We start from the raw sequence: 21,282 nt of genomic DNA on the forward strand, positions 1-21,282 counted from the left end.
GGACCTGCAAAGATCTTAGCAGTAGATATTCAATATTACGCATGTTTCTCTGCTGCGTTTTTGCTCATTCATTTTGTTTTGTTTTGTATGAGTGTTTTAGTTTCTAGAGAGATGATGTAGTGTAGCACTTAAGAGCTGACTTTAGAATCAGACAACATGGCTCTAAATCTCTTGCTCCACCACTTACTAGCTAAGTGACCTTAGAGAAGTCCTTAACCTGCCTGCACACGAGTTCCCTCATCTGAAACGTGAGGTGGCGGCACTTACCTCACAGTGTTGAGCATCTGGGTTAATACATTTGAAGACACTAATACACAGTCAGCACTCAAGACTTAGCTGTTATTGACACTATGGATACAAGCTACTTAACTTTTCTTTTGTTTTATTATGGGAAGTTACATTTGGGATGGGAGACACCAGCATTCTGTAAGTACTCACTTTGATATGAAAAAAAAAAATGCACTGCCTCTTTACTTGGTACCTTATTCCAAATGTAACTGAAAGGTGAGTTCTATTCTTGAAAGTGAAAACATGGCGCAGAATTAGGTTATTCTTTCCTGATACTAGTCATGTTCCTTGTTGGTCAAAGGAAGTCAGGACATTTGAGTTCTGACCCATTGGTAGGTAATCTGGCCTTAGGCAAGTAACTAAATATCTGGATAGAATGGGGGAGAATTTTCCCCCACTTTAAAATTCTTAGTCCCAATTGGATCCCTGCCATCATTTCTCTCCCAACTGAATAAGCAGAGGATTGAGAGAGTTGCTACCAGTGCAGTGCTTTTACCTATGTGGGTCTCTTTGGGCCTTAAATAACTTCTTACACCTTTGGCTGTCACAGTGAGTTAGAGAATAAATGTACTCTTAGCAACCAACCGACCAACTTGTTACTCTTCAATGAACTTGTGGAAATAATAGAATCCTGCCTGTCTGAATTAAATCCACACACACAGAGAATCTCATGTTGTGCCAGTTAAGTTCTAGGTGCTAGTAGAGGATGTGACAAGGCCAGGTCCAACCCCTCATGGAACTTTTAGTCTAACATCAAATAATAAACAAGTAAATAAATAAATAAAATGATTTAAGATGGTGATGAACGTGATGAGGACAAAACAGGGTTATGAGAGGGATGGGCCGATAATGGTGGGGATGGGTGTTAGCATCTATTTGGGATGGTTGGAGAATACCTCAATGAGGAGGAAATATTTTATCTGAAGTCTGAGCTCAAGGAGAATTAGATTTGCAGTTCTGTGGTTAAAAGCATTCCAGGGAGAGGGAAAAACTCTGCAAGGCCCTCAGTGGTGAAGGAACTGAATCTATTTAATGAAGGGAAAGAATGCCAGTGTGAATTGCACATGCAGCTAAGCCTAATAAGTAACAAGAGGGAAGTTCAGTGGTGGCAGAAGCTAGCCTGATGGTTCTCAGGCTATAGCATGCATCAGAATCGCATGGAGAACTGTCAGATATGGGTTGTGAGGCCCAATGTTTCTGATTACATCTGTCTGGGGTAGTGTCTGAAAATGTTCACCTCCATGAATGTTCCTCTGCTCTGATACCGCACTTTGAAAACTGACAACCTAGTTCATCCAGGACCTTGTAAGCCAAGGAAAAGAATTTGGGATTTATTATCAATGGGTTGGAAAGCCAGTGAAAAATCCAGAGATACAATGTGGTTTGATATACGTATTTAAATGATTATTCCAATAGTATAGAGAAGGATGAATTTGGGAAGACAGGAGAAGAACCAGGAGAGAACAGTGAGGAGGCTATTGCAGGAATCTGGGCAAGAGCTGGCAGCTTAATTACTAGGGTGGTAGCAGAGGAGCTGATGAAAACTAAACACATTCATGATGTGTTTTTGAGGTAAAAACCCATGGGACTTGATAATAGGAAGTAGGAGATAAGAGACAGAGAGGATCTAAAAAACACCTAGTTGGTTTTTTTTTTTTTTCTTTTTTTTGTTTGTTTTTTTGCTATAGGGTGCGTGTGCTCACCAGAAAAACAGAGAGACAGAAAGCAAAAAATCACCCCCCAGGGGGGATGGCCATGCTGCAATCCCTTCTCCTCCATTCTCCTCTTGGGATCTTGGGCATGCACACACATGCGCCTGGCTTGAGTTTAAGCCACTGGGTCCAGGACTCGAACCACGGTCTACTACATGGGAGTCCAGCGACATAGCCATTACACTAACTGCTGGTCCCTTTTGAAAATATTTTTGCTGCAAGATGCATAACTCACTGGAGAGAGAGAGAGGGGAGGGGGAAGTGAGAAGTCACTCCCCCAAGGGGGCTAGCCACCACAACCCCTTCTCTTCTATTCTCTTGGGATTTGGGGCACACATGCACACACTGCTGGCATAAGTTTCAAGCCTCTGGGTTCTGGACTTGAACCATGATCAGTCATGTGGAGTCCGGCATTTTAACCACCATGCCACCTGCTGGCCTAAAGGGTCATATAAAATTGAAGATGGTTATGGGACACTCAAATGGAGATGACCATGAGATTATTACACATATAAGTCAGAGTTCAGTAAACAGGTCAATGTGGAGGTGTGGATTTGAGAAATATCAACATACAGATGGTATTTAAAGCTGTGGTGTTTGACAAAATCTCCTGAGGTTGTACTTACAGAAAGAGAAAAGAGCTGGGGCAGGCAGGTGGCATGGTGGTTAAGGGTGCCAGACTCCCATATGGCCAACCATGGTTCGAGTCTCAGAACGGGTGGCTTGCTTTCTTGCTTTCTCACTTTCTCTCTCTCTCTATCCCTCACTGGTCAAATTAAAAGTAAATAAAGTTAAATAAAAAATAATTCTAAAGAAAAAAAGAGAAATTTCCTTACTAAAGAAAAATGAAGAAAAAGCAGAGAATGGGCTCTGAGGACAGAGGTCAGTTAAGAGTCATATAATGTATTCAGCCTCTTCCTGTTGCTTTTCATTATTGCTTATCTTTAAAACCACTTTGACATGTTCACTCTGATTTGAACTTAGGCTAATCAAGAAAAGGGAGTTTTTTTTCTTCTTAATTGGATTCACTCAAGTACATAGTGCAATGTTAGAATAAATTTTATATAATAAAAGTTTCTCTTGTTTCATTAAACGCAGACAGAAAAACTGAGAAATTGTTGAAAAATTAGTCTCTATAATTGAAATGCATCATTTCTCTATATTCAGAGAAGGTGATGATTTCATTTCTTTTCACTCCTTTGATTATAATACTTAAGAAGCATTTTTCCCCCTTAGTTTTTGCTGTATGGGCATATGCACTCACCAGAGAGAGATGGAGAAGGAGGGAAGTGAGAAATCACTCACAGGGGAAATGGCCATGCTGCAGTCCCTTCCCTTCCATTATCCTCCTGGGTATTTGGGCACGCTGACACATGTGCCTGGTGTGATTTTCAAGCCACCAGGTCTAGGGACTTGAACTGTGCAGCTGGCCATGTGGGAGGTAGCACCATAACCTCCACCTATTGGCCTAGAAGCCTGTTGTTTTAAGATACATAATTCTTTTATTTTTGTCTTTAAAATTAAAACTTCATTTTTATATACTATTTCTCTGAGTGAGTCTGTAAGAATTCTATGGCTGACCACAGTTTAAGTCCCAGATCTGGTGGCTTGAAAATCATGCTGGGCGTGTGTGCATGTGTGCCTAAGATCCCAGGAGGAGAAGAGATTATAGTGTGGCCATCCCCCTGGGGGTTGCTTTCTCACTTTACCTCTCACTGTGTCTGTCTTTCTGTCTCTCTCTCCAGTGAATGCATGTACCCCAATGAAAAAAAATCTAAAAAAAAAGAAAAAGGATACTATATAAATATGTTAAATATAACAAATAGATGACATTCTCCTGGACTTAAGTATCTTACTAAGGATGCAAGTATATGTTATACAGCATTTTAAAGTTTTTTTTTAATTTAAAATAAATAAGAGATATTTTATTAAAATTCTGTTATTTTTCTAAGCTTTTTCAATTTCTCTTTTACCTATTTTAAGAATATTAACATTGACAATAGTGATTACAATGGACATGCCGTTTTGAAGTGCTTTGTATTTCAAGATGATAAAAAGACCAATCAGTACAAATAGCAGAATAACAATTGAATTCCATGTTAAAAAGTAGATTTTGATGCTTTCAAAATATATTTTAGTAATGTGAAATTTTACCATAATTCTCATTATGAAAATTAAGTTCAGTATAATTTTAATAAATAAGGCAATAATATATGTAAGCAATAATTTACCATGACCTACTTTTAAGGCTTGATTAATGAATTTTTGCCCTGAGCTGGGAAGTTTTTGGTCTCTGTTATCTTTTCAGTACAACCTCCTCTTTGCTGGTTCTGTGTGAACTTATCTATTGTCTACTGTTAGGATAGCAACCTCTAAGAAGTAGACAGAGAGTCAAACTAGGCCACTGGTGAAGAAAAGCTTATGTGAAAACCCCATGGGTAGGAAAACAGGCTCAGATATTCCTGTTTAAAAGGGATAAGGAGGGGATTTCAATGGCAGTTTCTTGGAGTTTAAAATATTAATGAAAACTAGAATTCTTAGCTGTAAATTATAGAAGTCATTACATTGTTAATATATATTTTTCTGTTTTCTTCTTTTATTTATTTGCACTCAGAATTTTCTATATTTAGATCAAGATCTAACATTTTATTATTTTCACTATGTGTTTGGCTTTGGGTGACATTTAATTTTGTCATTTCTTCAAAGCAACTAAGCCAAACATTAAAAAAATTAGGAGAGACATGAGTAGATAAAATAATATTTAAAAAAAAATTTTACCAGAAGGCACATGTGCATCCAGAAAGACAGAGTGAGAGAGAGCCAACAGGAAAAGTACCTGCTTATGGGACCAGCAGTTAGCGTAATGGCTATGTCGCTGGACTCCTATGTAGTTGACTGCGGTTCGAGTCCCGGACCTGGTGGCTTAAACTCAACGCCAGGCGCTTGTGTGTGCATGCCCAAGATCCCGAGAGGAGAATGGAGGAGAAGGGATTGCGGTGTGGCCATACCCCCTGGGGGGTGATTTCTTGCTTTCTGTTTCTCTGTCTGTCTGGTGAGTGCATGTGCCCTATAGCAAAAATCTCTCCAAAAAAGAAAAAAAGAAAAAGAAAAAAAAAAAAGAAGTACCTGCTCATGAGGAATGATCACACTACAATCCCCTCTTTCATCTCTCCCTCCTTTCAGGGGTTTGGGTCTGCATGCACGTGTGCCTGTCATACTCTTCAAGCTGCTGGGTCCAGGACTCGAACTATGCAATCAGCCCAGTGTGATCTAGCCACCATCTGAACTAGTCAAAGATATGATTAAAATTTTGTACGTGAATAAGATGTCAAAGAAGTTTAAAAAGTCTTGGGAACCAGCAGTTAGCATAATGGCTATGTCGCTGGACTCCCACGTAGTCAACCGCGGTTCGTGTCCCAGACCTGGTGGCTTAAAACTCACGCTGGGCGCGTGTGTGTGTGTGCCCAAGATCCTGAGAGGAGAATGGAGGAGAAGGGATTGCGGCGTGACCATCCCCCCTGGCGGGTGATTTCTCGCTTTCTGTCTCTATGTCTCTCTCTGTCTGTCTGGCGAGTGCATGCGCCCTACAGTGAAAATCTCTCAAAAAAAAAAAAAAAGTCTTAATGCTTCTTAGGATTCAGGTCAAATCCAGGTCTCTATCTGGTGTTGTTTTCATTTTTACATGTAATAAGTAAACTATACACATTTCTAATTTTAATAGGAAGGATCACAAATGGGAACCAACATATGGTTCTGCGTATCTAAATTCTAATTTTCTTGTCTTAGTGGGTCATTTGTTTCTTGTCTTTGAAGCATTCCTGGATCCCTGCCTGTCATATCCACATAGCTGGTCTCAGCTAGTTCTCATTGTTTTGCACTTTCAAAGTTACCCTTCTGTTTATGACACTTCTGTTTCGCTTTGTTTTCCTTCCTTAGTGACACATTGTGTCATCTTCGTTGGATTGCTAGTTCATTTTAGAAAGATCTTGGTCTCATTCACTTGTGTGCTCCATTTTTCAGGACCAGAGATGACAAATGAAGTTAATAACAGAGAACATTAAGATGTTCTTTACAGAAGTTCTATGAAAATAATATTTCAACTAGGCTTTTGTTCTGCTTCCCCCCCCCCTTTTTTTTTTTAATTCAGTAGGCTTATCTTTAGGAATGAGAGATGGGTTTTCATCACAGACTCAAATTACCTTAGGAAATAAGACAGTCACACATACACAAATCATCAAATCTGTGAGTCAGGGGAGTTCATTACAATGTGTAATCAACAGGGAAGACTTCCCCAGGAACTGCAACTCAATCTGAACCTGGAAAGATAACCGATAATATATGCAAGTTCGGAGAATAGGGCAGGCATTCCAGGTAGGGACCAGGGAGAGCAACACTTGGCGAAGGGAAGATGCCTAGAATGAGAAGCAGAACAGAGGGAGATCACTATGGCAGCAGGAGGTACTGGTTTCGTTTTCTCTCACTGCCACTCCTTTTGAAAGCCAAGTCCACTGGGGACAAAGCTGTTGCTACTGCTTTACCTTCCTACTTGTGGCTGCTTCTCTTCTCTTCTATCCTCCCTCATGAAACTCTTTTTAAAGCCCTAAGACTCCTAGATATACCTTGCTAATAAATCCAGCAAGTATTTCTCAAAATTCATCATTTAAAAAATAATTAATCTATTAATTTGTTAGAAATCCAAAATAGGTAAGTCTAATATAAAAACTGATTTTGGGGGACCAGCAGATGGAGTAATAATTATGTTACTGGACTCCTGTGTAGTCAACCACGGTTTGAGTCCCAGACCTGGAGCCTTGAAATTCATGCTGGCATGTGTACATGAATGCCCCAAATCCCAAGAGGAGAATAAAGGAGAAGGAATTGCAGCATGGGCATCCTCTCTGGGGGACAAATTCTCACTTTCTATCTCTCTGGTGAGTGTATTCAACCTACAGCAAAAATCTCTATAAATAAATAAATAAGCACCCTATGGCAAAAATCTACAAATAAATACATAAGATAAAATAAAAACTGTTTTTGTTTGTTTGTTTGTTTTGGTGGTAAGGACTTTTTTCCTTCCCAGTTATAGGTAACTGCTTAGGTAGCTCTTCTTATGTGCAAAGTATTCACTGAATTAATTTATTCATGCCTACTATATTGTTCCACAGGTTCTATGCATTTGTGAGCAGGTGTACACCTGGTGGTAGAGGCCAGTCCCTGTTCTCATGGAATTAATTATCTTTTCATGGAAAAAGACAAGATAAGTTTGTTGCTGCTAAATCCTATGGCAAAAAGTAAAGCAGAGAAAAGGGGTTATTTTAAAGACAGAAGCAACGCTGTTGGGGCTTTGTCTTCTGTTGTAGGTGTGTTCAAGGAAAAGGTAGGAGTCCTAGGACTGGAGTCTAGGGAGCCTAGGGAAAAAGTGGTAGAAAGGAGATTAAAGAAGCTAGAGACAAGGGAGAAGAGATGCCAGGATTCTAATCTTACTGTGGGTCAAGTAGGAAGGATGTGAGAAGTAGTGCAGTGGTCTGACTTGTATTCTTTTCTTCAGTTGCCAGAGGGCATATGTGCTTGCCAGAGAGAGGTGAGCCCGAGGATGAGGGGGAGAGAAAGCATCCCCAGTGGGTCCTGGTCATGCCATAATCCTGTTAGGATTTCGGCATGCATGTACACACTCCTGGTGTGTGTTTTCAAGCCACTGGAGCCAGGTTTGGAACCACAGTTAGTGGAGAAGGATCTGGCTCCCTTAACCACTAGGCTATGGAGCCAACCCCTGACTTATATTTTAAAAGAATTGATTTAATTGCTACATTGAGACTAGTTACAAAGGGACAGTGTTGGGAACAGGAAAACCTATGCTAGGAAGCAGTTTGAACAGAGGTGCTTGATGGTTAAAGTTGGCAGTGGGTCCCGGATCTGTTTGTAGGGAGAGTTGACAGAATTTATAGATGCATTGGATATATGTTTATGTGAAAGGGAAAGAAATGAAAGGTATTGAGATGGGATGACTTAGAGGTCTTTTAAAAGACATTTTTATTGCTATTATAAAAGGGATTCTTTTCTTTCATTATCTTTTCTGACTAGTTTTTGCTTATAGTTATACTGGCTCTTGACTTTAGCATATTAATTTTGTACCAAGCCACCTTGCTAAATCTCTTGTTAGAAGATTTCAGTAGATTCTCTGATTTCTCATCTTCTTTGACTTCACCTTGGAGCTTTACCAAACTGTTCTATTGTAAGAAGTACCATTTTCCAGGACCAGCAGTTAGTGTAATGGCTATGTTGCTGGACTCCCACGTAGTCGACCACAGTGCGAGTCCTGGACATGGTGGCTTAAATTCACGTGGGGGCACGTGTGCCTGCATGCCCAAGATCCCGAGAGGAGAATGGAGGAGAAGGGATTGCGGCCATCCCTCCTGGGGGGTGATTTCTCAGTTTCTGTCTCTCTGTCTTTCTGGCGAGTGCACGTGCCCTATAGCAAAAACCTCTCCCCATCCCCACCCCCCGAAAAAAAAAAAAGAGAAAAAAAAAGAAGTACCGTTTTCCTTTATGGCTGTGTTTACTTTCCTCTGTCTGAAGTACCATTTTTTTTCTCTTCATATATGGTTCTATTTTTTCTGCCCAATCCCACTTCATGTTTCCCATCTGTAAGATAGTTCTAGATTCCTAGAAAAATTGGATTCTCCTCCTGTGGCCTTCAGCTGTACGATCTGCATATCTATATTAGAGAACTCATCAAACTTTATGGCAGTTTTACATGTCTGTCAGTCCTTTGGTGCAATGGACCTTTTGGGGTATGTTCTAATCCATTTTGTTAATACTAACAGAATCACCGGAGGGTAATTTATATGAATAGTTGATGGTTTGGAGGTCTAAGGAAGCCCAGAGACTTGCTGGTGGATAACATGGGAGAGGGCAGGGGCTTGAGCAGAACATGTCCATGTCCATGTGTCTCAGTTGTGGTCTCATTCCCTCTCCTTATAAACCCACCAGGGGTCAACAGTAGGGGTCCCACCCTGATGCCTAATCAGATACCCAAACCATACCTCTCAACACCATAATCAGGTCAAGTGTCACCCTCTCAACAGCATTAAAGTAACTCATCAGATCTTAATGCATAAATTTTGAGGGGACACCTTCAAACCATACCAGAGTTTGCTAGGAACTTGGTCTTATTGATCTTTAAATCCTCAGTGTTTAGGCTGAATCTTTTGTAATAATTGTTACGGAAAAAATATTTGTTGTATACAAGTAGGCAATTTCTGCAGATTAAAACCCAAAATTTGGAATTGGGAGGTTTTATTTTACATATAGATTTTGATAAACTTCCTGGAATATTTGTTTAATAGTTTTTTAAATTCATTTTTATTGCTATTATAAATCTTTTCTAAAGCTCAATATTATCTTTGTTGATATACCACTAAAATGTAAAAAGTTGGTTATTTTAGGAGATTAACCTATCATGAGTACAGTTCCATGGCCTTGTGGTTAAGGCATCTAGATTGCATCTAGCTGATACTGTGTTTGAGATGCAGTTTGATGTCACCATTTCCTGTGGTGGCTACTTTGTCTCTCTCTCTCTCTCTCTCTCGGGCTCTCTGTCTCTGGTGTACACACAAGCCCTCTAACCATAATACACACACACACACACACACACACACACACACACACACACGGCTTCTTTTTTTTAATAACTAATACTTAAAGGTGCTTGGATTTATGAGACCTCGAATTTTGAAAATAACAAAAGATGGATGTTTCACATTTATTTAGAAAGACAATCTTTAGGGCCAGCAGGTGGTATGGAGGTTAAGGCAGGTGGATCCCACATAGCCAATAAGTCCCAGACCCAGAGACTTGAAAATCATGCCTAGCATGAGTGCTTATGGGCCAAAAATCTCAAAAGGAAACTAGATGGCAAGGGACTGCAGCATGGCCATCCCCCATGGGGGGCGATTTCTCATTTTCTATCTTTATCTCTCTCTTTTGTGAGTGCACACACCCTATAGCCAAAAACAAACGAACAAGCAAACAAAACAAACAAAAATATAAAGAACATCTTTGATCTTGTTTGGTTTTTAATTTTGTCTTGGAAATACTGGAGGGAGGAATTTAAATATATATTTTTTCCTGAGTGAAAAGTAGGATTCCAAAATCAATTAGCCTGTCATAAAAAAATTCAAATATTTTTACTTACAGTGCTTTGAATATAAGCATAAATGTCATTACTTTTAGTTAATTTTTTCATATGTTATTTTTCAGCCCATAAAATCAATGAATTGGCCAATGATTGGGTGGCATATCTACTATTAGGTTGTTAGAAAGTCATGACATTTCTCTATATTTTTCTATGTAAAAATGTGTCATGACTTTTCTCACAACCTAATACTTCTGTTATAAATTAAAGGGTTGTCTTAGTGACACTTAAAAATTTTACTAGAAAAATTATTTGTCACATTTTTCATTAAAGAAGATACTTAATTTAGCAAATAACCACAGTTCATTGTTCATCGTGTGATGCAGTGAGAAATATAGCCATCAACAAGCACACTTTCTCTCTTTCTCCCTCTCTCTGTCTTTCTCTCTCTGTGACAGAGGTCATGAGTACTCACCAAAGAGAGAGAGAGAGAGACAGACAGATAGAGGAAGGAGAAACCGGCCATTAAAGAGGCATGGGTACACTGTAATCCCTTCTCTTTTCTTCATTCCCCATTCTGTTAGGATTTTAGACACATAAGAATGTGCACCTGGAGTGTCTATCAAGCTTTTGCGTCTAGGACTCAAACCACTCAGTCAGCCATATGGGATCCAGCTCCCTTATCTGCTAGGCCACAGGGCTGGCCCACTGTGTTGCTTTTCTTGCAGGGGGTTTTAAGTCCAGGCAGAGAGATGAAATTGGTACCAAGAAAAGAAATGTGAAATTGTATATTTATGTAATCAGTTATATGTGCTATATTAACTCAAAGAAAGAATAAATTCTGTGGGGGAGCATTGGGGTGAAAGGGTAGATATACCTCAACTTTGAAGAGCAGGTAGAATTTAATCTGGAGAGAAAGGAGCACACTGTATTGAAAACAAATAGAAAGGGCTGAACGTAAAAGCCAGTGTGAGACGTGAGAATGAGGTATACTGATCTCCATCTTGAGACATTAAGAATTTTTATAATCTATCTCATCAAAGAAAACAAATTATTGGGTTGTCAGAAAAATCAGGATACATTTTTGCATAGAAAAACAGAAAAATACCTCATGACTTTCCTGAAGAGCTAATATACTCTCGATTTGCTGAAGTGAAAACATTATTACTTGAACTTGGGAGAAAACATTTAATCTTTTTATCATGTCCTTGTTTATGCGCAAAACAAAACAAATGCTGATTAGAAAAGCAAAATAAAGCTGAAAACCTTTCTCCTTAATTCCAACATCCCTAATAAAACCAACAGTTAACATCTGGGTACATTCTTTTTCTACATGGAAAAAAAAAAACTATCTATCTATACACACACACTCTTTGGATTTTTATAAAATTAGATTATTTTAGTTATTTAAAAATATTTTTTCTATGTTTTATTTATATTTTAGGAGAAAACCAAAAGGCAAGGCACCGCTTCCTCCAGCCGAGACCAAAAGTGTTGATGTCTCTGCAGTTGATGAGTCTGTAGAATCCACTCCTTTCAGCATGGAACAGAAAGAAAACATGATAGAGAGAGACATTGAGCTCTCGGTGGTTCTACCTGGGGATGTTATCAAATCCACTACTGTTCATGGCAGGTATGCTGGAGTGAGTGAAAACCAGGACCTCCCTTTCTTCTTCCATTGAAACCCTCTGTGATATACCTCTTGATTTTTTTTTTTTGACAAAATGCTTTAGTTATTATTCAGTTCAGTTGTCTATTTGTTAAAAATGCCTAAAGGAAAAAATAATGCTAAAAGGGTATTAAATTTTTTTAAACAAATGTTTTAATATCAATGCTATAAATTCTACTAATCTAGTCAAGTGATTCCTGAAATTTAGAACTATTCAATACCTTGTTAATTATTTGAAAGTTTTTAAAAATCCTTTTCTAGAGGACTGGTCCTCAGTTACCTTGATTTTGTGAGCCAAGCTTACAAAACCAGATCTACAAGAAAACCCTTTTTGTTTCTTCCCAAATTATTCTTTCCAATGCAAGCTGCTTTTTAAAAGTTAATTTTGCAGAAACTACCATCCTTAAAATGTGATTTTTTTATTTATCAAGCTTTTTATAAAATTGGTATTTGAATAATTTGATTAATTTGTTAAAATGTGGATAAGTTAAATAGAAATATAAAATGAAACTTCAACTCAGCAAGAAGTAAAGATGTAATTCAGGAGACTGACAGTTTTAAATACCTGCATAAAAACTGGAAAAATGGAACGCAGCCCATTGTAAATTTCCATTTCGTTCTAGGTGGAAAGTTACATCAGCAGTATACTTGATCTTGGTCTACCTTTCACCTTCAGCTGCCCACTTGTTATCCAGTAGAACTGTTTTAGAAATTTAAGCTGTTATCACTTTAGTATAATACTGTATGTGTTTGTGTTTATGTACATGTTTACCTACGTATATATAGAAAGCAAGAGAGAGAACAAAGGAAAAAATTAGCAATATATTGAGTATTACATTCTTACAAGATGCTTTTTTTTTTTTTTTTTTTTTGAGAGCTTTTTGCTATAGGGCGCATGCACTTGCCAGACAAACAGAGACAGAGATATAGAAAGCGAGAAGTTACCCCCAGAGGGGATGGTCACGCTGCAATCCCTTTTCCTCCATTCTCCTCTCAGGATCTTGGGCATGCCCACACACACGCCGGGCGTGAGTTTTAAGCCACTGGGTCTGGGACTTGAACCACGGTCGACTACGTGGGAGTCCAGCGACATAGCCATTACGCTAACTGCTGGTCCCCACAAGCTGCTTTTTTTGAGGACTTATTCAAGATAACCTCAGTTTTAAGATTTATCATCAAAATAATTTGCAACTTTACAAATGATTTTAAATAGATGAAAATGGAATAGTTTAGCTTTAGTAAATAATTTATAGCATTATATATTAAATTTGAGTACATTTTAAGTAACAGTTACATAATTACGTATTAGATTTGAGTAAGTTTTATTTTACCATGGTTATATTAAAAGTAGTCTTAGAGACCATTCATTAAATTCTATTATGTGATTGAGAAACCTGTGACTGTCCATGGCAGGCTCCTACCTGCCTACCTGTTTTGGCTCTCTGGGTGAGGAAGGCATCTTGGAAATTAAGAGACAATGGCTGCTATCTCAATTCTTGAAATAAAATGATTATTCTGGTTCTAAAATAATAATGATAATAGATATAATGGATATGTCTAAGGGTAATAAAGGCAATTCCTTTTATTTTTCTTCAATCAAAATAGGTAAGAAAAAAAAATAGTGTCAGCATTTTTCCTAGCTCTTGACTGATGCTTATTGGTGACATTGGTTTTATTACCAGTACTCCTCAAAATTTCTTCTTGGACACACCGTCCTCTCTATATTGCTGTCTTCTTTGTTGGTTATCTCTCACGTCTGTGTTCTTTTGATTATTATTATTATTTTTTTGAGAGATTTTCGCTATAGGGCGCGTGCGCTCGCCAGACGGACAGAGAGAGACATAGAGACAGAAAGCGAGAAATCACCCTCCAGGGGGGATGGTCACGCCACAATCCCTTCTCCTCCATTTTCCTCTCGGGATCTTGGGCACGCACGCACACGCGCCTGGCGTGAGTTTTAAGCCACCGGGTCCGGGACGCGAACCACGGTCGACTACGGGGGAATCCAGCGACATAGCCATTACACTAACTGCTGCTTTCCTCGATTATTTTTTAAGCATCAGTGACTTCTGTATCACAATCATAGTTTTCCTCTATATCCTGTCACCTATCGTAATTATTTTGACATCTCTACATGACACTTTTAACTAACTTTTCTTCAGTTTCCTTAACTCTGGGAACCTACAACCTTAGTCAACTCCCCTGCCTATCAGGGAATGGTGGGATCTCATCATTTTAAAACTGTTCGTTAATGAGATCTTGAGGTTCTTTCTTTCAATGCAACCTTTTAAACATTTAGCTAATCCATTTTCTCTGTCTGAAACAAATGTGCTTTTTATCCCTCTTATTAAGTTGAATTTATGACTGCTTTTTAGGTTGCTGATTTTTATGGATGTCTTATTTTTCTTTATATTTAGTTGATGGATTCTCCACCAGTTATTTCGCTTACATTTTAAATTTTCAGGACTCTAGATTTTTCTCATCTGTTTGACCTTCCTGTTTGTTTGCCTCCCAAGTCCATAAATTTGTATAATTCCCCATCAATCAGCTTTTGTTTTGGGGCTGCCAACCATTGTTGAATTGCCGCAGTTTTCTTATCTATGAACGTGTATTAGAGTTGAATCGTTAGGATTCAGTAAGATATCATATAATGAGAAGATTAAATGAAATTCTATCAGTGCCTGGCACATACTGGCTTCTTCCACTTTCTATTCTTATTCCATTTTTTTTTTTTCTATTGAGTTACGGTTACAGTTAAGGTTAACTCAACTCTCTCTTTACCCTGCTTCCTCAAGTTAATCTGACTGAAGCACCTGTCTGTTTGTGGTGCTGCCTTTGATAATAGACTGCTAGGACAGCAATTCAATACTGAATTAAGGAAGTCTGAACTACCAAGCCTGGAGATTGGAACACCTTAATTTCTTCACTTCTGAAATTAGAATAGCATTTCCTTCACTACTCTCCTTTGTATAGCTTTAAGTTTCACCACATGACTTCTAGAGAGCCCCTTTATTCATCTCCATACCTTTTTTTTTTTGGAGAGGTTTTTGCTATAGGGCCTGTACTCTCGCCAGAAAGACAGAGACAGACAAAGAGACAGAAAGCAAGAAATCACCTCCCTGGAGGGATGGCCACGCCACAATCCCTTCTCCTCCATTCTCCTCTTGGGATCTTGGGCACGCACGCACGTGCGTCCGGCATGAGTTTAAGCCACTGGGTCCAGGACTTGAACCGTGGTCGGCTGCATGGGAGTTCAGCGACATAGCCATTACGCTAACTGCTGGTCCCTCCATACCTTTATAAATTATTTTTTCTTTCACTTTCTCCGGATAGTTTATGAAGCTCAAGTGACAATTTTTACATAATCTGTGTTCCCTAAAATCATCTATTATCTCTAACTTCCACCCTCTTCAGATACTTGATACCATGTTTATTACAAATTGTAGTATGCTGTAATTTATATGTATGTATGTATGTGTGATGTGTGTCTGGGTTGTATATATATATACACCCACACACACATTATCTTCTTGAATAAAGTGTAAGAGCCATAAGGACATTACTTTGATTCATAGTACTTAGTGCAGTTTCTTGCAATGTAGTAGAGCATTTAATAAATTCATTAAAATGGATAGTGTGTCCCTAAACCCATACATGTAGATGGAGGTAGCAACTTAAATGTTGCATTTTGATAAAGCATTAGGAAAGGGCCCTAAATGTTCTTCAAAATCTTATAAGTAAAGATATTTTCTCCAGGGAGAGGGCAAGGAAGGAATGCCTACAATGGGAATGCTCCAAATTTCAATGGTTTTTAAAATTTTACTTAGAGTTGTGGAGTTTTTTTGAGAGTAAAATGTATTTGATATGAGTGTTTTTATTATGGGATTTGATTTAGAGAAACTTTGTTTCTAATAGTTCTATCATTGAATGATGACTCATAAACTATATGACTGATTTTTTTTTATATTGTTCATGACTGAAAGTGCTTGTGTGATTATGGATATCTTAAGAGTGTGATTATGGACATCCTAGGACTGTGATTATGGATATCTTAGGAGTGTGATTCTAGATATCTTAGGAGTGTGATTATGGATATCTCAGGAGTGTAATTCTAGATATCTTAGGGCATGAATTGGGATATCTTCAAAATGTGATTAAGACTACTACTGGTGACCCGTTGTTTAAAAAAAAGTTTAGCAATAATAATGAAAAGAAATGTTTAAATAGAAAAAAAAATATGTTCTTTTTTTTTTTAAAATTTGCTAGAGGGCATGTGCATTTACAAGGCAGGGAGGGATATCAGAAAACAGCATGGCAAAGAGTCATACAGCAATCCCTTCTCCTCGGATCTCCCCCTCTGTTTGGGATTCTGGGCATGCATGCACACATGCCCAGTGCACATTTCAAGCTGATGACCTCTAGCCTTATAGTCAGCCGTGTGGGATCCAGCTGCCTTTACTACACTGTGGGCTAGCCCAGGTACATTCTGTATTTATAAAATGTTAGCTACTAAATGTGAAGCCTCATAATGGCAAAGGTAAATTTTGTTTTATAAAATGTGTTTGTTTATATTTTATGAGAGAGAGAGAATCTTGACAGGACTCACGTAGTGATCTGCCTGCCCCAGCCTCCAGGTAGCTAGGACCGCAGGCCCGTGTCTCCTAGCCCAGCCTATTTCAGGGTGGGCCAGGCATTGAACATGGACTTCCCACGTGGCCTCAGACTCCAGGTGCCAGCATCATAGCAAAGCACACCACAGCTGAACCCCACGAAGATCAATGTCTTCATGGCTTTATATTATAAAAGAACAGGAAAATTTAAACAGATTGATACAGGAATTTGGTGGAAGACTAGGGAAGGTCATTTGACATAACTTACCAAAAAAAATCAGAATTTCATATCTTCCTCTGAAGGATCTCTTAATATAATTTTTTGAAACTACTTTTTCTGAATTTGTCTAAATATTCCTTGTATGCCGTATTTATTTGGACATATTTATGACACACTTACTGTGGCGAATAGGACAGTATCAATATTAGAACAAAATATATATTTAGAAAGCTTACATTGCTTACTTAACTTATTACAAGTACCCTTTTTTATTTTATTTTGAAGTCCCCATCTGTGTTCTTATGCATCTCCTGCAGAGGTATGCTCAGAATGTGCCGTTGCGGGAATGTGAGCACACAGTGTGATCTGCGAAGAATGCGTTTGCTTAGACGTTGGTTTTCACCAAAGAGCTCATTCATATTTGGGAATGCAATAAGACTGGAGGAAATAACAGACTTCATGCTCAGGAGACAACTAAAGCTTGTTATTCTAAGTTAGGTTGGTTACCCTCTGCTTGTTCCGCAGTTTGTGGTGTCAGCTTAGGGATGCCGCCTCTCCAATGACCAGAAATCATCCTGTCTCTGCCATCTTGCCTTTAATCTTTACTGTTGTACTAACCTGAAAACTCTTGGGCATTTGTGTTTATTTTGATATTATATATGAGTGGATTGAAGAGGAGAGGAACTAAAATGTTTTATTTGTATAGAACATACTGTGTAATCTGGCATGAGCTGTGTGTGTATATATGTATATGCGTGTGCTTACATATATATGCATATTAACCCACTTAAACATGGATATACACACACGCTCACACACTAAAAAACACATGGATGATGGTATACTTATTTATTTTACCAAGCGAAGTAACTCTTTAGTAAGAATAAGCATTAAAGAATACACTGTTGGGGCCAGACAGTGGCATAGTAGTAAAATGCCAAGCTCTGTGAAATAGTCCCACATAAAAAGACTAGGGAAGGTTGAAGTCAGAGACCTCCCCTAGTACAAATTGATACATACTTGCCCATGTTCTAAACTGGCTGGAAGTTGGGGCGGATCAGGACATTGGGGCCCTGGTAGGGATGCTCACTCTCTTGCTCATGTTGAAATAAATGACCTTTAAAAAAATTAAAATCTATAAAAAGAAATGGATGCTGTTGTTACAGACAAGCTCCTCAGAGGCTCTCCTCCTCAGAAAATGCTGTACTTTTTTTCTTTTTTAATTTTTTTTTTGCTATACAGCACATGTGCTAGCCAGAGAGAAAGAGAGAGAGAGAGAGAGAAGGAGAGAGAGAGAGACAGAAAGTGAGAAATCATCCTCCCAACCCCCGGTGGGGAGCATGGCTATGCTATAATCACTTCTCCATTCTCTTGGGATTTGGGCATGCACCTACATGAGCCCAGTGTGAGTTTCAAGCCCCTGGGATCTGAGACTGGAATCACTGTCAACAACATGGGAGTCCAGCACCTTAACCACTATGCCACCTTCTGGCTTGAGAAAATGCCATATTTTTTTTTTTCCCTTTTAAAAAGCTTTATTGAGGTGTAAATAGTATACAAAAAACTGTAAATTTTTAATGTACGTATTTGGATAAACATGGAGAAAGGCATATCTTTTTTTCTTTAAATTTATTTATTTACATTAATTCACTATACATCATTACAGCATACAAAATGAATTTTCCATCCAGAATACACTGTATATTGGCTCAATCAAGCACACCAACATATGTGATATCAACAAATAATTTTCCATTTCTTATGTCCTGTATATTTTGCCTCTTTTTTTTTTTTTTTTTTTGCCATCCTTGATTCCCTATCCCTCACCCTCTGCCTTATGTTTTAACAGCACTAAGAAGTGATGCTTGCCAGCATTTGGAAAAGTTAATTCTTAATGAAAATGAGCTTGTAGCCTGAATTATCAATATCACACAATAGAAACTACACAGAATAAGGAGATGTGTGAGGGCATTTATGTATCATTTTTGAGTCCTTAACTTATTGTCAGGTGTCTGCTGTACATAAATATTTCTCACTACATAAATATTAATTCTTTTGTCCTCTTTTTTCTCTCTCTAAGATGTAGGAGGGGACTTTAGAAAGTTTATAGAAAATGAAATTAAAACAAGTTTATTTTGGTGCAAAAATGTTTTTTTTTTCAAAATTTGTGCATATTTTTTCATCATACATATTTTCCATGAACTTCTTAAATACATCATTTTACAGCAAAATTTTCAATTGGGGGAATTTAATAAAATAAGGAGGGCATCCAATGGCTATATTAGCTATTTTTTTCCTCATAAGAGAGAAGGAACAAACACCATTTATAACAAGGGGAGTTTTTTCTTTTGTGCCTCTGCCATAAGCAGAAATTTGTTTCGATTTGTGCAATCTAAGGATGTGATGGATGAAAACAAAGAAAGCATAGAACTTGAATCTGGAAGTCCCAATTAGAAATTATAGTTTACGATATAACTTGCTGTGTGATTTCAAGCAAGTCACCTCACCTCTCTGGTGTTTTCCTATAAATGACCCAGGGACATGTACATAATTTCTGGTCTGGTTTGCTTGTCTAGTTTATAGCAGATTTGGGAGAAGTCCCCAGTTTTGATTGGTACAGGGTGGATTGGCTAAAGAGCTCAGGAAACTTTACATGGAATACAGCACCACCTATTGGAAAATAATAGACTATAAAAACAATAAGCTAATACTATAGATCAATGTGGATCTTTTTTGTTAAAACAAAATATTGCAACAGTTCAAATCTCAGGATTTCATAAGTTTACATTGTACTTAACATTTATTGAAGAGTGTCAAAGAGTGATACACTTGGAGTATCTTCAAAAAGTCCATGGAAAATCTGTATTATGAAATAACCATATGGATTTAATTTTTTTTTTTTTAATTTTTGCTATAGGACACATGTGCTCACTGAAGACAGAGAGAAAAGTTCAGAAATCACCCCCTGGAGGGATAGCCATGCTACAATCCCTTCTCCACTCTCCTCTTGGGAAGACATGTTTCCACCCACGTATACACACCCTCTCGGCGTGATTTTCAAGCCATGGGGCCTGGGGCTTGAATTGCATAATCAACCATAGGTATTCAGTTGCCTTAACCTCCATGCCATCTACTGGTCCAAGATTTCAATTTTTTTCTGCACCAAAATAAACTCATACCTTTAATTATTTATAATATGGAATCTGGTGCTGTTGTCCTGACCCCCAGCCAAGAGGCACTCAGCCTTTGTTACTCCATTTCTGAACTCCTTACTGAACTAAATGCGTTAGCATAATAAGATGGATAAACATCAATAATAATAGAGAACATTCTAAAAATGTTATGCTATCATCGTTAACTCTAATTGGATTGTTGTAATTAAAAAGAGCAGAGAGGAAGCAATTCAAGTCAACACATTAGAGGATTTATTGGCGTGGTAGCGCCCACCCTATGGCAAAAACCTATGGAGGCTGGAGGATTGCAGCATCGAGTCCATCTCACTCTCTCTCTCTGTCTCTCTCAGCGAGTGCATGATTTAAAAAAAAAGTGTAAAATCCTTTCTTAGAAACTGGGGAAGATTTCAAGAATCATAATAAACAATCTTCTTTATAGAATTCAGTCCCTTATCAGATACTTGAAATCCATCTACTTATAATATTTATCATTATGTAACCCCGTTCTTTTAGGATAGTCCCTCTTACCACCTATCATTCCCGAGCATTACTAATAATATCCCCCTTTACTCAGTTGTCCTATCTTTAATGATAAATAGCCATCTTATTCATAAGTGACTTTGTTTAAAAACCTGCAGTGTTTGGGAATTTTCTGAGGCAGTTTTTATACATCTTGCTGACCTGAAAGCTCTTTAGTGAACCATGACCTGCATTTGATACCCAATTGGATCTTTAAAACACAGAAATGGAAATCCTGTTTTATCCAGCTGATAGCAAACTAAAACTGGGTCAAATTACCCCTACCATGTGTTACCAGTGCACAAACTGTCATTGGAGGATACCTGGATGATTTAGTGATGTCATTAGTCTGTGAAGTCAAATTGCAGCAGATAGTGGATAAGTTTGTTTCAAACCACCTCTCCATTCTGATGGGCAGCACTTGAGGTACCATGAGGCTAAAATTTAGTTAAAGAAATGTTGGGTTGGAAAGTCAGGAGATTCTAATGCTGATTGTTCCCTTCATTCTATATGTGTTCTACAGAATCTGATTATGTAAACTCTAAGTTTTTTTTGTTCATTTGTTTATGAAGCCAGAGTAACTATTGTGGTGGTTATGGGCTCAAAGGAAATAATGGATATAAAATTAATGCAAAAGATTGTTATTTCTAAAAGGTAGTGGGAAATTTCACCAGGATTCTTTTATTTCAAAGAAGAGTTTTAAAGATTCTTTAAAAATGCCTTAACAAAAAATAAATCCATAAATAATATTAATGCAAAATAGACTTTAAGTAATAAAATATATTAAAATTTAAAGTAATAATGATAATGTAGAAGAGGAAGAGACGGTATGCATTAGAATGATGAAGTTCACCGAATCCTTTTCCAGTTTTAATTACTCCCCCCAGATTTCAGATCAGCTGCTCACATATGCTCCTGCCTTAGAAAAACAAGAAGAGAGGCATCTTTTCTGTGGTG

General features: G+C 38.0%; 1 protein-coding gene across 5 annotated transcripts in view; it reads left to right on the forward strand.

Moving 5' to 3' along the window:
• COBLL1 (cordon-bleu WH2 repeat protein like 1) overlaps window positions 1-21,282 on the forward strand; it is a 181,945-nt gene that overhangs the window by 89,388 nt on the left and 71,275 nt on the right. For 4 of the 5 annotated variants that reach the window (XM_006160254.3, XM_006160257.3, XM_006160256.3 and 1 more), the window contains exon 3: window positions 11,579-11,767. The exons of the other annotated variant lie outside the window; for it this stretch is intronic. In XM_006160254.3, the coding sequence (XP_006160316.1) occupies window positions 11,579-11,767 (189 nt within the window). The remainder of the gene's footprint in view (window positions 1-11,578; window positions 11,768-21,282) is intronic. 5 annotated transcript variants of the gene reach the window in all.

Source organism: Tupaia chinensis, unplaced genomic scaffold (genome assembly GCF_000334495.1).
Source record: "Tupaia chinensis unplaced genomic scaffold, TupChi_1.0 Scaffold000674_1, whole genome shotgun sequence".
NCBI lineage: Eukaryota > Metazoa > Chordata > Mammalia > Scandentia > Tupaiidae > Tupaia > Tupaia belangeri.